The sequence below is a fragment of the Saimiri boliviensis genome, chromosome 1, assembly GCF_048565385.1.
Source record: "Saimiri boliviensis isolate mSaiBol1 chromosome 1, mSaiBol1.pri, whole genome shotgun sequence".
Classification (NCBI taxonomy): Eukaryota; Metazoa; Chordata; class Mammalia; order Primates; family Cebidae; genus Saimiri; species Saimiri boliviensis.
The window spans coordinates 178,249,903-178,263,364 of record NC_133449.1 but is presented as its reverse complement, the minus strand read 5'-3'; the positions used below and the strand labels follow the sequence as shown (position 1 = coordinate 178,263,364).

Sequence of the window (13,462 nt, the reverse complement as noted above, 5' to 3'; positions counted from 1 at the left end):
AGGTGCTCAGGGAGAAGATAAGGTAAGGATGGAGTCCTAGGGAATAATTCCCTTCTGCCCCATATCCCCACTCCAGACACTCATTCAGTCTGCTAACTGAATGTGAAAGGTCAATGCCACAGTACGGTTCCCTCCTCCAAGCAACCAATCTGAAAGCTACAGGGTAAACAGATCTTGCAGATGCCCTGAACTGCCCCCTCTCTAATGGAGTCTAAAGGGAGGAGCTGGGACTCTGGAGCTGGACTAACCTGGGTCTGTATGGGCCTCATACAGGGAATCACTGTGTTTACTGGTCTCTAGTGGCTCTCAAAACATCTTCTTATAAACACTAACACTGGGAAGTCAGTGGAAGAGGGGCCAGTTGAGAGAGAAAAAATGACCACAGGCTAAAAGAGCAGCTGATTATCAGTATCCCAGAATTCAAAGGAAGAGAGAACATCACAAAGAATGGGGCAATCCATCCATCAAATGCTGCTGTGAAGTTAAAGAACATAATGTGTGAACCCTGTCCACTGTGTTTACCAGTCAAGTGGTCACTGATGACCTTGCAAGAACAGATCAGTGAACAGTGGGGGAAAAGGCCAGATACCATGAGTTCAGGAGCATATGGGAACCAGGAAAGTGGATAGAGTGTAGATTACTCTATCCAGTAGCCTAACCAGCAGGGGAAAAGAGATGAATCAGCAGCGAAGACTCAAAAGAGTCTCAGATATTGAGGAAGGCAAGTGTAAGATGAGCAAGAATAGAGCCTATATGTGAGCTCAAGGGGAGAACTCAGAGAGGTGGAGACACAATGCATAGGAACAGAGACAGTAACTAAGAGGACTCAGAACAGAGGGACGATAAGCCCAGATCATCCTTAGATGAAAAGACATTGGATGGTGGGAGACAAAAGCGGGTCTGAATGCACATCTGAGTGGTGCTCTGGGGACAGAGGCGAAGGGGGTTCCTGAGCATCAACTTTGGCTTTCTCTGAGACACAAAAGGAGAGGGCCTTGGCTAATACATGAAGGGAAGTGGCAGGGCAGGGGCTGAGGGAGACACCTGTCATGGGAGTGGGAGACCAGAACCAACTGGTGAGCCAAGAGAGGATCACCACCAGAGGTGCACCTGAGGATAGAGGCCACAAGTTGGTGGTGACTCCAACTTGTCCCGCCATTGAAGAGACACATGCAGGACAAGCAACACCCTCCAGGTGAGGGTGAGTTACCTGGAAGTTCTCCTCTGGAAATTGTGTCTGGGTCCAGCCTGTATGTGTCCTGAAGCCTCATCAGGGCTTTGGCAGCTCCTATCTCGTCCTCATCAGTGGGGAAGAACTGCCGCTGCACAGAGAGGTTGGCGATAAAACCTTCCAAATGAGAGTCAGAACAGGAGATTACCCTTGACCCAGGGCAGACTTCCACTTGAGACCAGAGAAGCAGCCAAAAAGACGGTTTGGCTACTGGAATTTCCCTCTCCCTTCCCTTAAAGGCTATTGCCCCTTCCACCAGGAAGTTCTCTCTGATGACTCCAGTCTATGGAAACGTTTCCTTTCTTACTCCTCACCGTATCTACTGCCTGTGCTACTCTTTGGAACTAAGTAAAAGCAGCCCCGCATATTGGTTAATATTTAGGAGTCTAGAAGTCTTGGCTCCAAAGCATTCAGTCAGAGCTGGTGGAGACAAAAGAAACAAAGGATAGAGAGGATAACTGAGACTAGCACAGGAAAGGACTCAGAGAGGAACTGTCAACTACTCAGTAGAAAATGAATCCCATGGAAAACATTGATCCAGAATAATTGGGCTAGTCAGGTGAACACAGACTTCCAGCCCACATTTCAAGTTGAGGAGTCCAGGGGAATGGAGCTGAGCTGGCCACTCATTACTGACCACTGGCACTTATCATCCAGAAAGGTGAGGATGAAAAGTCCTGGAGGTCATCCCCCACCCTCCAGGTTGACAGCTGAGGGACCACCTGGACTGGCCAAGCACCAAGGTAGGGCTGCATCAGCCCAGCAAGTTGGTCCCTAAGAGACCACAGTGGGCCTATTCTCTTCTGTACTCCCACCACTCAGACCTGCAACGAGTTCAGGTCATGGGCTTCCCAGTTATGGTGCTCAAGACCAGAGCCTGAAGCCTGGGAGAGTCTCTGACCACAGAAGTACTCCAAGGAGGCTTTTCTGGGACTCCAAGCCCTAGCTATAAAGTAAGATGTGTACCTCCTACAATCTCAGGGCTCCAGGTGGGAGCCAGGCCTTTCCAGGCTGACTTAGGGCCTTCAATTCTGCCTCTGAGAAATGAGAGGAACAAAAAGTCCATTCCTTCCCCAACCTCTTCTCAAGAGTAGCTATATCCACTGCCACCTATGACGTCAGACCTAAACATCCACTTCCAGCCATAACCAGGACTAGGGACCAAGAAGCTGTAACCCTGCCTTCCTTGTTCTTATGCCTACATGGTAAGGAACTCTAAAGAGTTCAGGATCTGGTGAGGTGGGAGTAGGGCAACATGCTGCCAGGAAAAGCCACACTGTTAGCATGCCCTACTCATTTCAAGGGCAAGAACTCAAAGTCAGAGATGAAAACAACCAGTTATTCTCTGGGCCTGTCCTATCTCTTTCCAGGTAATTATAAGGTTTTCCAAAGGAACCAGAAGATGGTGGGAGTATAGGGTGTGGAGAACAAGACTGGAGAGGGGAGGTCATCTGGGTAGGCTTAGTCTCCTTCCATGCAGGCAGAACAGCCCGTCCTGAGCTGCAGGCCCAGGCAGAGGGGCGGGAGTCTGGGAAAGGCAGCCGTGGTTTCTGCAGGCAGTGAGCTCAATGGGCACAGCTCCAACCTGGCTGAGCTCACCAATCCCTCTCCAGAGGCCACCCTGCCCCCAAGCCCAACCCAGTCTGGCTACACGGGCTAAAATGTCTCAGCCAGAGAGACAGCTATTCTGAAGTTAATCAGCATTCACAGCTCAGGGAAAAGAGGCAATGAAGAGCTGGGTACAGTGGCTCTGTGCCTATAGTCCCAGCTACTCAGGAGGCTGAGGCAGGAGGATCACATGAGGCCAGGAGTTTGAGGTTGTAGTATCCTCAACTGCACCTGTAAATAAATAGCCACTGCACTCCAGCCTGGGCAATACAGTGAGACCCTGTCACTTAAAAAAAAAAAAAAAAAAAAAAAAAAAGCCAGTGAGTCCAGCAGGTAAGCCCAGGGCTAGGAGTTAGGAGACTACTCCACCTCCAAGCCCACCCTACCATCTCTTCTTCTTGACAGGAAAGTCATAAAAAGTATTATCACAATAAAAGCACCAAGTACAGTTTAAAGCTTTTAAAAAGTTCACACTCTGATCTGTAAATATCACTTCTAGGAATTTACCCTAAAAAAATTCAGAAGACTACACCAAGAGATGTGTAAAAAGGTGCTGATAATTCAGAAAAAAATCCCATATCCAATGACTTAACCCATTTGACAGTGTTATCAGTATGACAGATTATCACCATCTGACAGGTAATCACCTTCCAGCCATTAAAATCACATTGCAGAATAACATTAAATGGCATATAAAGAAGCTGGGAAATTAAGGGAAACAGTCTTTCCTTATGTCACAAATCTACCAACAGATATGCTTTGTTTGTAAAAGATGTGAATAGGAATGAATTTAGATGAGACCTATGCTCCCCAACATGCCTTGGTCCTACCATCCAGCCCACCTGACACTTGTTAATTCATTTGTCCCTCAAAGCAATTGAGTTTGCATGCCCTGGTGTATGTGTATAGTTCCATTTTCTAAAATGTATATGCATATGTAGAAAAACTATAATTTCAATAGTGCTTGCTACTGGGAAATTGGATTAAGAATTATAATTCTCTTGTTTTTGTGTTTTCTGACTTTTCTATAAACATATATCACTAAAGTACAATTGGGAAAATGTCATTAGCAAAAAAAAGAAAAGAAAAGACACACACTAAAAAAAGGACTGACCATCATTACATGTTAAACGCCAAGGACAGCCAACGTCCAGGTTCCCATAGAGAAGGAAGAGAGCCATGAAACCAGCAGGGTCCTGTTTACACAATGCACTTGCCCACCAACACCCAGATCCAAGACAGGCTCAGACACAACTGCCCAAGCATGAACACACAATCATATGGGCTCACTCAGGCATCTGCTCACTGTCCCTCACCTGCAGCTGAGTCCTGCAGGACAAGGTCCTCCAGCGCAGGCCAGTCTGTGTTTAGCCGCTTCACCAGTTTGTAGGCATTCACAGGGTGGGCCAGGTAGCCCTCAGCATCAGCAGCTGACTTGCTAGTCAAGGCTTCCATTTTGTTGGCCCAGCTATGGAACCAGAGGAAAAGGAAGGCTAACATAGGTTTTGACCTGTGATAATTTCCCTGGTGAGAATTCCCTGGTGCCACGTTCTGGGGCCCTTTTCATCAAGAAGCAATGAAAAATGAATACAGTAACTCCCCACAGATATTTCTAGCCCCTTAATCTAGATAAAAGCTGGGACTCACAATGTAAGGGAAAAGTCTTAAATAGAAAGAAAATAAACAATGACTTTTTAGCCCATGTACTTAGCTACTCTCAAGGACTGGTATGAAGTAACCAGGCCAGCCCTACATCACCCTCTCAAGGGCTTCCTCTTATAGGTATCCTGGATGGCTTCCTTGTTCCTTGACGGGCAGAGGGGAAGAAGGGCTAACTAGACTTAGGACACCTCTTAATCTTGGAAAGCTTGGCTTCCTCCACAAGGATGTACTCCTTCAGAGATTGCACCAGCTCTTTCTCTGCATAAATCAGGTCAGTCATGTGCCCTGCAAGGAAGAGAAGAAAGGGACCAGTGAGAATCGGATGAAGGATGTGCAGCCTCCTTCCTTGGGACACAGAACACCAGTACAGAAGCAAGTGCCCTGGGATAAGAACGTGTCAGCTCTCTGGGGATCATGAGGGCTTGAAGTTAAAGGGGGCCTAGGCACTCATGGCGTCGTATCTCTCAACTTCAGGAATAAAGAGGCAGAGGCACCAATGAGATGTTTGAGATAAATGCACTGGACACCACTCAAGAAGCAGCCCTAAATCTCATTCTCCCACTGTTACCCAGCTGGTCGTGATACTGGGGCATGTATATCCTGGGAGCTCATTACATAATAAAAAGCTCTGAACTTAAGTTCAGAAGGATAGGAAAAGCTTGATCCTCAGGACACAAAGGATTTGCTGCTCAGAACCACTCTCTGGTCCATGGGCAAAGTGGTCAAAAAGACCAGAGAGTCCAAGTGCCACCTGCACTTCCCAAGAAGAAAGACCCAATTCAGACAGCTGGCTCCCCAAACATCCAGATCATTGGTATCTTATTAGGAAAAACCGCAATTCTTCAAGTTCCACTCTCCTCAGAATTGGTCAAAAACAGTAGTTAAGGCCATCCCACTCTGAATGAGAACAGGCTGCAGCCAGTGACATCCGTGGCATGTGAGCCAAGGTGTCAGGCAGACAATAGTCCTGTTGGCACATACCAATAGAGGTGAAGAATTCAGCCTGCACACAGCTCAGGACACCAGACCAGGCCATCAGCAATGTAGACACCCAGAGTTTCATGGTCACAGAGGAAGTGTCTGAAAGGCATTCGAGACAATCACTGAATCAACAAAGTGAAAAAGAATAATTTAGGTGAGGAGACACATAGGCATGTGCACACATATGCATACATTCAAACATACCAAGATCCTGGCCTAGCACATAGAAGCTAAAAAGGATATTCAGGATCACCAGCAGAAAGAACAAAGGGCATGCAACCAGTGATGTGTGCTCAATTCTGGTCCCTGCTCTGGGAGGCCATGTGCCCTATGGAGAAAGTCCATCCTTTCAACTCTCAGCAACCACCTGTACCATGAGAAGGCAGAATCACAGTTAAGTCTGGTTCCAAGGGTCTGTCAGTCCAAGATTCTGGCCCACTCCTTATTTCACAGACTGCTATTTGTTTCTATCTTACCTTCCAACACATATGCTAGGACAGTGCCAGGTTCTGGGGAACCAGTCCCTGCCCCAAGGAGGTGACAATACAGGAAAGACACTAATGGAAAGATAATTTGACACAATATCCTCCAGGGTACCAACATCCAAACTAAGGTGTACAATAGGTGGCCAGCCAGAAGAGGAATAAAACTAACGCCTGCCAGTCTGTACCTGCCAGAGAGACAGCAGTCAGGGGAGACAGTCTCCTGGGCAGACAGTGTTCTTCCTGTAGTAAGGCTCCTTGGTAGACACTGTCCTCACTGGCCAGTCACCATTCATTCACAAATATTTACTGGAGACCTGCAGATGCCAGGCACTGATCTAGGCACTCAGTATGCAAAAATGAATATGCCACACATGGCCAAAAACGCAGGCTGGGCAAGAGGCCAGCTACTGTCTTCTCATCAGCCCAGAAATAGTTGGGCACAACCTGAGACAAGCCCCACGAGCAGTAAACCTCAGTCCACAACAGAAGCTTCAGCTATGGTCTCCCAGCTCAGCCATGCAGCCTAGACTGTGCTGGAGGATGAGCACTCATCTGTATCCTAGCTCTGCTGGTCTTCCTCCTGCCCTACTTAGCCAAATCCCACTGGAGTGCTCAAATGGAAATGTACTAAGAGAAAAACAGGCAAAACAAAGGAAATACAAATGCTTCTCCAAAAAACATAAGCCTTATCTGACAGAATTCTAAGACCAAGCTAATGCCAGTTCATCAATTTTTGCCTGCCACACTTGAGTAGACACACGGCACACCCACCATTCCTCATCTTACCCTTTCAGAAGAAATCCTAATCCATTGAGATTCCAGGTTAGGCTCAGAGAAGGCCAACCACAACTCCCATCCCCAAATGGGAGCCTCTATTCAGAAGGAAAGAATAAGTGAATAGCCCCATGTGTTCACGCCTATGCCAAATGTCTGCAGAGCTGAAGCCTTCCTGTCACAGTCTAGGTGTGGGGGGTCCTAAGATACACAGGACAATTATCTTTCAACCTGCATCCTGCTGCAGGGTAGGGAATATTGTGCTAAGGGGTCCATTAGGGAGTTAGAGCATCAGAATAAAGCAAGTCATCAAGAGAAGATGAATAGGTCTGGGCTGGCCCCAAGGCAGAGTCGTCCAGACCCTCCAGGTTCTAGCCACAGGTCTACTCCAAGGCCTTATTATACTGTCTTTTCTATCCCAGGATTTCAGAAGGCCTCTCTCCTTGCTTACACAAGCCCCTTACATCTAAGGGATTGGGTGTCTGTTCCTTGTTCCTCAAAAGGCTTGACTGGCTCAGGCTCAGCACCTCTGTATGTGTATAGGGAGAGGACAGTAAAAACATAAAGCTGGGAGGATGTATCTGTGGACAGAAAGGGCCCAGCTGACTGCTCCTCAGAGCTGGGGTGGTGGGAGAGCAGGGCTCAGGCAGAATTCCAAACTAGACATGGTTGGAAGTAGGGAACCTAGCACCTCTCCCCAGGTGTGTCTCCAGTTCCAGTTGCATACCTTTTTAGAGGCCAGATAAATTCTGGGGAGGAAGAAGTCTGTCCATTCCTTTCAAATCATTCTGCTCCTATCATCTATGGTTCATACTTTACAGCACTCAGGGAAAAGCCAGGTTTCTTCATTACATGAATATAAGCTGTCATTTCTCTGGAATGTGATGTCTGGCTTAGACTGAGCCCATTCTTGAATCTCAGCCTGGAGGCAGAGACTCAAAGGATCACAGATGGGGCTTGGGCAGAGCCTCAAAGAATCACAGGTAATCAAAGACGACTTACCTACCAAGAGCCTGCAAAGTCTTGCTCTGGTGGGAGAAGGGGATAACTAACTCTGCTAGCCTGGAGAGCTGGGCACCTCCAAGCAGCAGCTCCCAGACTGCCACATCAACACTGCCATCTCAGGCAGGGTTACTCTGGAGCACTATCCCATTTCTCCCAATCCTGGGCCCCTTAACTCAAAAGGCTTTGTATAAAAGGTCCTCTAATTAGGGTCAGAATGGAAAGGGGCAGAATCCAAGAGGGACTGTGCCCCACAATGTGGGAAAGGCCAAATCCCATCCCATCTCATAACTACGCCCACAGCTTAAGACAGAGTAGGTGAAAGTATGTGTACCTGCCCAGTTCCCCTGCAAAGTGTCTAGTGCTGCCAAAAGCCTTCTCAGAAACCCTCGAAATCCAAGCTGAATAAATCTGGAGGTGAGCAATGTCAAATCCTCTTTTCTGAAAAACAAAGTAACACCAACCTTGAGCAGAAAACCAATACTGAGTTTTATCTGTGGTGCATCCCCAGAGTGTAGAACAATGTCTGTCCACACTGAAACACAACAAAAAATACTTCACCACAGACTTGCTCAAATTAGGAAACTACAACAATAGAAGATTTTACATTTCTTCTATACAATGAGTTTTTATGGAGTATATTAACAATGAATACTGTATATCAACATGGAGAGATCAAAGCATACTGTTAAGTGAGAAAAGTGGACCCCAAATAATATGCAGTCTATAATTCCATTTTTGTAAGGAAGAATTAATGTATGTGTACATATAGAGAGATGCAAGAAAAGGGTCATATATCTGGCTAAATCTTAGTGAAGTAATTTCTTTTTCTTTTTATGCTTATTTATTTCTCTAATCTTTCTACAAGAAATTTTACAGCAATTTTAAAAATTATTTTATAATATGCTTAAAATGTAAAAAAACCAAAGCAGGCCCTTCTCAAATAAACTCCAAAGAGGCTTTGCCAGCCCCAGTGTTTGGACCCCCACAGGGAAGTCCTGCAAAACCTGCCAATACCCCAGCAACAGTGATTCACCCATCAGGCGACTGGCACTGTTTCTAAAAACAGGGCAATTCCAAGACATACAACCAGAGGTCCCAACAAGCCTGCTCTTTGGAAAAGACATTTACAACCTGGCCAAATGGACATGGAAAGATGTTTCCAGCTGCAAACCAGCAACGTCCTTAGCTTCTCTCCTTACCTCATCAGGCAGACCCTCTGCCAAGCTCCCAGCTGCAACCCAAATGCAACAGCTTGAGTTTTAACAATGTATTTAACAGCCTAGAGACAGAACATGAGTTTGCTGAGAACAAACTGGTCTTGCTTGGCACTGAACAAGAAGCTGCCTGCCTTCTGTGAAGAGGGAAAATCTAACTGGACATGGCCCCCCACCACCCTCAATATGGAGGGCAACCTACTCTCCTTAGCCTCAGTCTTCGCCCTGATCTGAGCCACCCCTAATCTCCCCTACAGCCATCCTGGCCCCCATTACACTGGCCTCTCCACATCTAGTCTGGCCTTCCTCCCACCTCTGCTCTACAAAGTAGCCAGCATGGTTTATCGAAGCTCTCCTTTGGCTCTCTACTGCCATTAGGATAAAGTCCAAACTCTTTAGCCCAAAGGGTCCTTTTGACTGTGTCACCTGGCCCTGCTGCCCTCTACAGCCTCATTTCACCATGCCAGGTTTCGTATCTTCGACAACTACTTTATGTGAAAAATATTCTCCTTCACCAAGAACGTAATAAGGCCAAGATGTTTATCTCTTATCTATCTACATACTTTCTCTATCTGGTACATGAACAGTGGTTGACTTCCACTTCCCCACCTGGATACCATCAACATCACAAAGTCTTGTTTCAGTAACTAGACAATGAAATAGCAGAGAAGGCTATTAAAAATGACATGCAAAAGCCATGTTGGGTTTTCAGTCACAGTCTTGGCAGAGACCTGGCAGTCTGGATTAGACTAATTCATAAAAGGGATAAAATCCATATACCACTATATTTAGGATGCATCTTAAGTCCCACCTTGCACCCTCTTGGTCTTACCCATCTCTCAGGTCCCAGGCCATTTGCTTTGCCTCAGCCCAGTAGAAGAGACCATGCAGGCCCATGCCAGAATCTCTGGTTCTTCTCACTATCTCCTGACTCTGATGAATTACCAGACTGGCCTCCCCAGTGGCTACCAAAGGGCCCTCATAGTGTAACTGAGTATGTCTCTGTGTAGAGTAGCCAGTTTGCTAAAACACCACCTCCCATCCTCCCCTATACCTCCCTTTTTTTTCCTTTTATTTTTTTTTTGAGACAGAGTCTCACTCTGTTGCCCAGGCTGGAGTGCAGTGGTGAGATCTGGCTCTCTGCAACCTCCACCTCCCAGGTTCAAGGGATTCTCCTGCCTCAACCTCCTGGGTAGCTAGGACTACAGGCATCTGCCACCATGCCAGGCTAATTCTTGTATTTTTACTAGAGACAGGGTTTCACCATATTGGCCAGGCTGGTCTTGAACTCCTGACCTCAGGCAATCCACCCACCTCAGCCTCCCAAAGTGCTGGAATTACAGACATGAGCCACCACACCTCGCCTGCACCTCACATTTCTTTTCCCTCACCCTGGCTGCCCTGCAATTACACCTTCCAATAAAGCATTAAGTACTTAAGCTCTGCCTCAGGCTGTTTCCTGGGAACCTAGTCTGAGATAACCACTATTTGTCTCCAAAAATCTTTCATTTCTGCCATCTAATCCTCACCAAAACCTTGTAAGCTAGATAACTATTTCAGATATAAGAGAGATATAAAAGACAAACAGCTGAGGTTGAGAGTTTCCTACATATCTGACATCTGACAGCAAATCAATGACAGAACCAAGACTCAAACCCAAAACACACTCTGCTAGATATTGCAGCCATCCAGTCCTATTCAGTAATATATCTGTTACCCTACAGTGCAATAAACTCCCAAATATGGGAGCTACACTTTGCCAGGGAAGAGCATGCCTGCCCAGGTTAAGGACATAATCATGGGTTACATCAAAGACTCATACAGTAGGTCCATGACATCTCTGGCTGGATCTCACCAAAGGGAGGAAGAATGAGACATGAACCCAGAAAACAGCAACATGGTCCAACAAGATCATATGGGCAGTCACTTCTACCCTAGACATCACAGCACTCACAAATAACCAACCAGTCCAGCTCCGGGCAAAGCAGTATAGTTAAATGGATAGGCACACCTGCCCCAGGGTCAAAGAGACCAAGAGTTAAACCCCAGTTCTAAGCCACTTCCTGGCTTTGTGACCTTGGACAAATTATAGGATTCCTCAGTTTCCCCATATATATCATATATACATATATAGGTCCTAGACAATACTAGGACCTATATCTTATAGGGCTGTTGTGAGGACTGAATGTGATGACAGATGTTGGCAGGTAGCCCAGCACCAGGCATAATTTATGTTAATCATTAGTACCAAGGGCATCAGAGAAACATCAGTGGACCTAAGGCAGCCAGCTGCCTAGCCCAAATTAGCTGGATCCTGGGTGAGAAAGAAGATCCAGACTAGGGGACAGCATAGATGCAAAAAGACAGAAATTGGGCAATCTCCACATCCCAGAAGCGCCGCAAGAGATGAAACATTTAATTCAGGAGAGACTGGAGTCAGGTATAACGTAAGTACACTGATCATCAGGGGATAACCCTGGAACTGGTCAATCACTGGCTCTAAAGCTCATCAAGTAACATTCTCTAGCAAAAGGCAGGGGATTAGATCAATACTCTAGGATCTCATGCACTTATATGCCTCTGACCTGCTCATTCCAGGCTCCTCCAAGTACCCAGGCTTGAGAATCTTCACTACACCCTGGCCCTCAGAGTTCCAGGTACACAGTCTAAGCAAGCACTTCCTGAAAGGCCCAAAGCAGATGCTGGCCTGTTACCAGACTCATATTCCATCTGAGCTAGAGAGCACTCTACCCAAACACTTAATCCTCTGCCCTTCAATGACACCACAGAACAAGACCTCTATTCCAGGACTCCAGTATATTGTCCAGACTTTTCATTCACCTCTGCTCTGAGGAAACACACACACACAGTCTTTCTATCCCTCATTCCATGTCCCTAGCACAAAGCCTACAGACCACAGGACCTTCCAGCCCTCTTTGCTCTAGGATGTCTTACCCTAGGGAACGTCAAATGTCCAAACTGCTAGATGTGAGCAACTTTTCCGAAGTTTAACTCTCACTCCAGCACTCCGCTGGGCTTGCACGTGCTTGCCTCACAGCTTTCCCTGCCAACTTCCATCTGCATAATAGTAAACTCTTGACAGATACCAGGAGCCAGGGACACACCCCCCAGCCCTCTGCACACTATCAGCCAGCGTGGCCACAAATCAGCCAAGGCCTTGCCTCTAGCCTCAGACCCACCCAAGGATGTGGGAAGGCGGAGTGAAAAAGGGAGGCCTTCTTAGGAAATGAGGAGACCCTAGATTCCCTCACCTGACTCATTCCTCAGAGCTGCACCCACACAGTCTCTTCCTTTGATCAGCACAGCCAGGCTCCTCCCCTGGCACATGACCAGCTGTCAGTATGAAGCAGCAATCTCAGAGTATGAGCTACCCACAGGCAAGAATAGTGCCTCAGCCACCTCCTGTCTCTCCTCCCTCATTCCAGCCCCAGACACACTCTAGTCAGAAGTCAAACAGGCAGAAGGCACTCAAGGGATGAACTGATCGGCTGGGGCAAGTCTAAATAGGTGACTAAGTAAATACTGTCTAGAGTACCCCAATGCAGAGCTTTCTACAGGATACAAGGGTATATCACATGCCACAGACAATACCTCAGCTTAATTGTCACTGAGTCTGCCTACTGAGCTCTCAGAGAACTAGGTTGATCCACTATGACAGCATCTTTGGGATGAGGCCCCCAGCCAACTTACTCCATCCTTGCTACGTGGCTTCACTTGGCTGGGCCACATAGTGGACACTCTTGGCTGTGTAAGAGCAAAGAGGCCTTTAAAAAAAAAGAATTCAAAGACCAAATATTCTGTGAGTGGGAAGAAGCAGACAGACTGAGCCCTGAGGCCCTGAACCACAGTGAGAGGCTGCACCTTGGACACTTCAGGGGCAGTTTAAGTATAAGCCAAAGGAAATCCTGGTTCATTTAACAGAGACTAAATTATGGAACCTGTTGTGTCAGATGAGATATAGGCTGAGAACAAGCAGCAGATCCTGAAAACATCCCATAAATTCTTAGGTGAACAATGGATCTCTGCAAAGTCTGGGACATTTAATAATGCCCCAAGCTACACAGTAACGTCCTCCAACCCTTGCTCTTAGGACCAGGATCTCCTACAAGAGGGCTGGGGCTGTGAGGCCCCAGATGATCTATATCAAGAAGCACAAATCTCAGGTGTCACTCTACAGTAAAAGACAACAATCTCAGTCTTGGGAGGGATTCCATTGCTCTCCTACACCATCTTAAAGGGTCAAATAGAATACAAAGGCCAGGGACCCACCTGGGCTGCCCAGCAATACCAGAGGAAGGAAATGCCCTGATCCAGGCTCATGATGCAAGGGTCAACTGGGCATCTTACACATGCAGGGCACAGTACCAGGCACAACTGTTTTCTCACTCCAGGGTCTTGTGGACAGCATCCATGGACAGCTATCCCCTACAGTGTCCCTTCCCCATCACCTTGCTTCCACTACAATGCCATAAGGCATGACA

General features: G+C 46.9%; 1 protein-coding gene across 8 annotated transcripts in view; it reads right to left on the bottom strand.

The window, feature by feature from the left end:
• P4HA2 (prolyl 4-hydroxylase subunit alpha 2) overlaps positions 1–13,462 on the bottom strand; it is a 79,126-nt gene that overhangs the window by 19,910 nt on the left and 45,754 nt on the right. For 6 of the 8 annotated variants that reach the window (XM_010338919.3, XM_074381621.1, XM_010338931.3 and 3 more), the window contains 4 exons: positions 5,483–5,581; positions 4,690–4,786; positions 4,156–4,307; positions 1,211–1,348 (listed from right to left, as the gene is read on the bottom strand). In XM_010338919.3, coding sequence (XP_010337221.1) covers positions 1,211–1,348; positions 4,156–4,307; positions 4,690–4,786; positions 5,483–5,581 — 486 coding nt within the window. Of the gene's footprint in view, positions 1–1,210; positions 1,349–4,155; positions 4,308–4,689; positions 4,787–5,482; positions 5,582–5,686; positions 5,908–8,077; positions 8,185–13,462 lie in introns of those variants that run through there. The other 2 variants (XM_074381633.1, XM_074381631.1) reach the window with 2 other exon arrangements.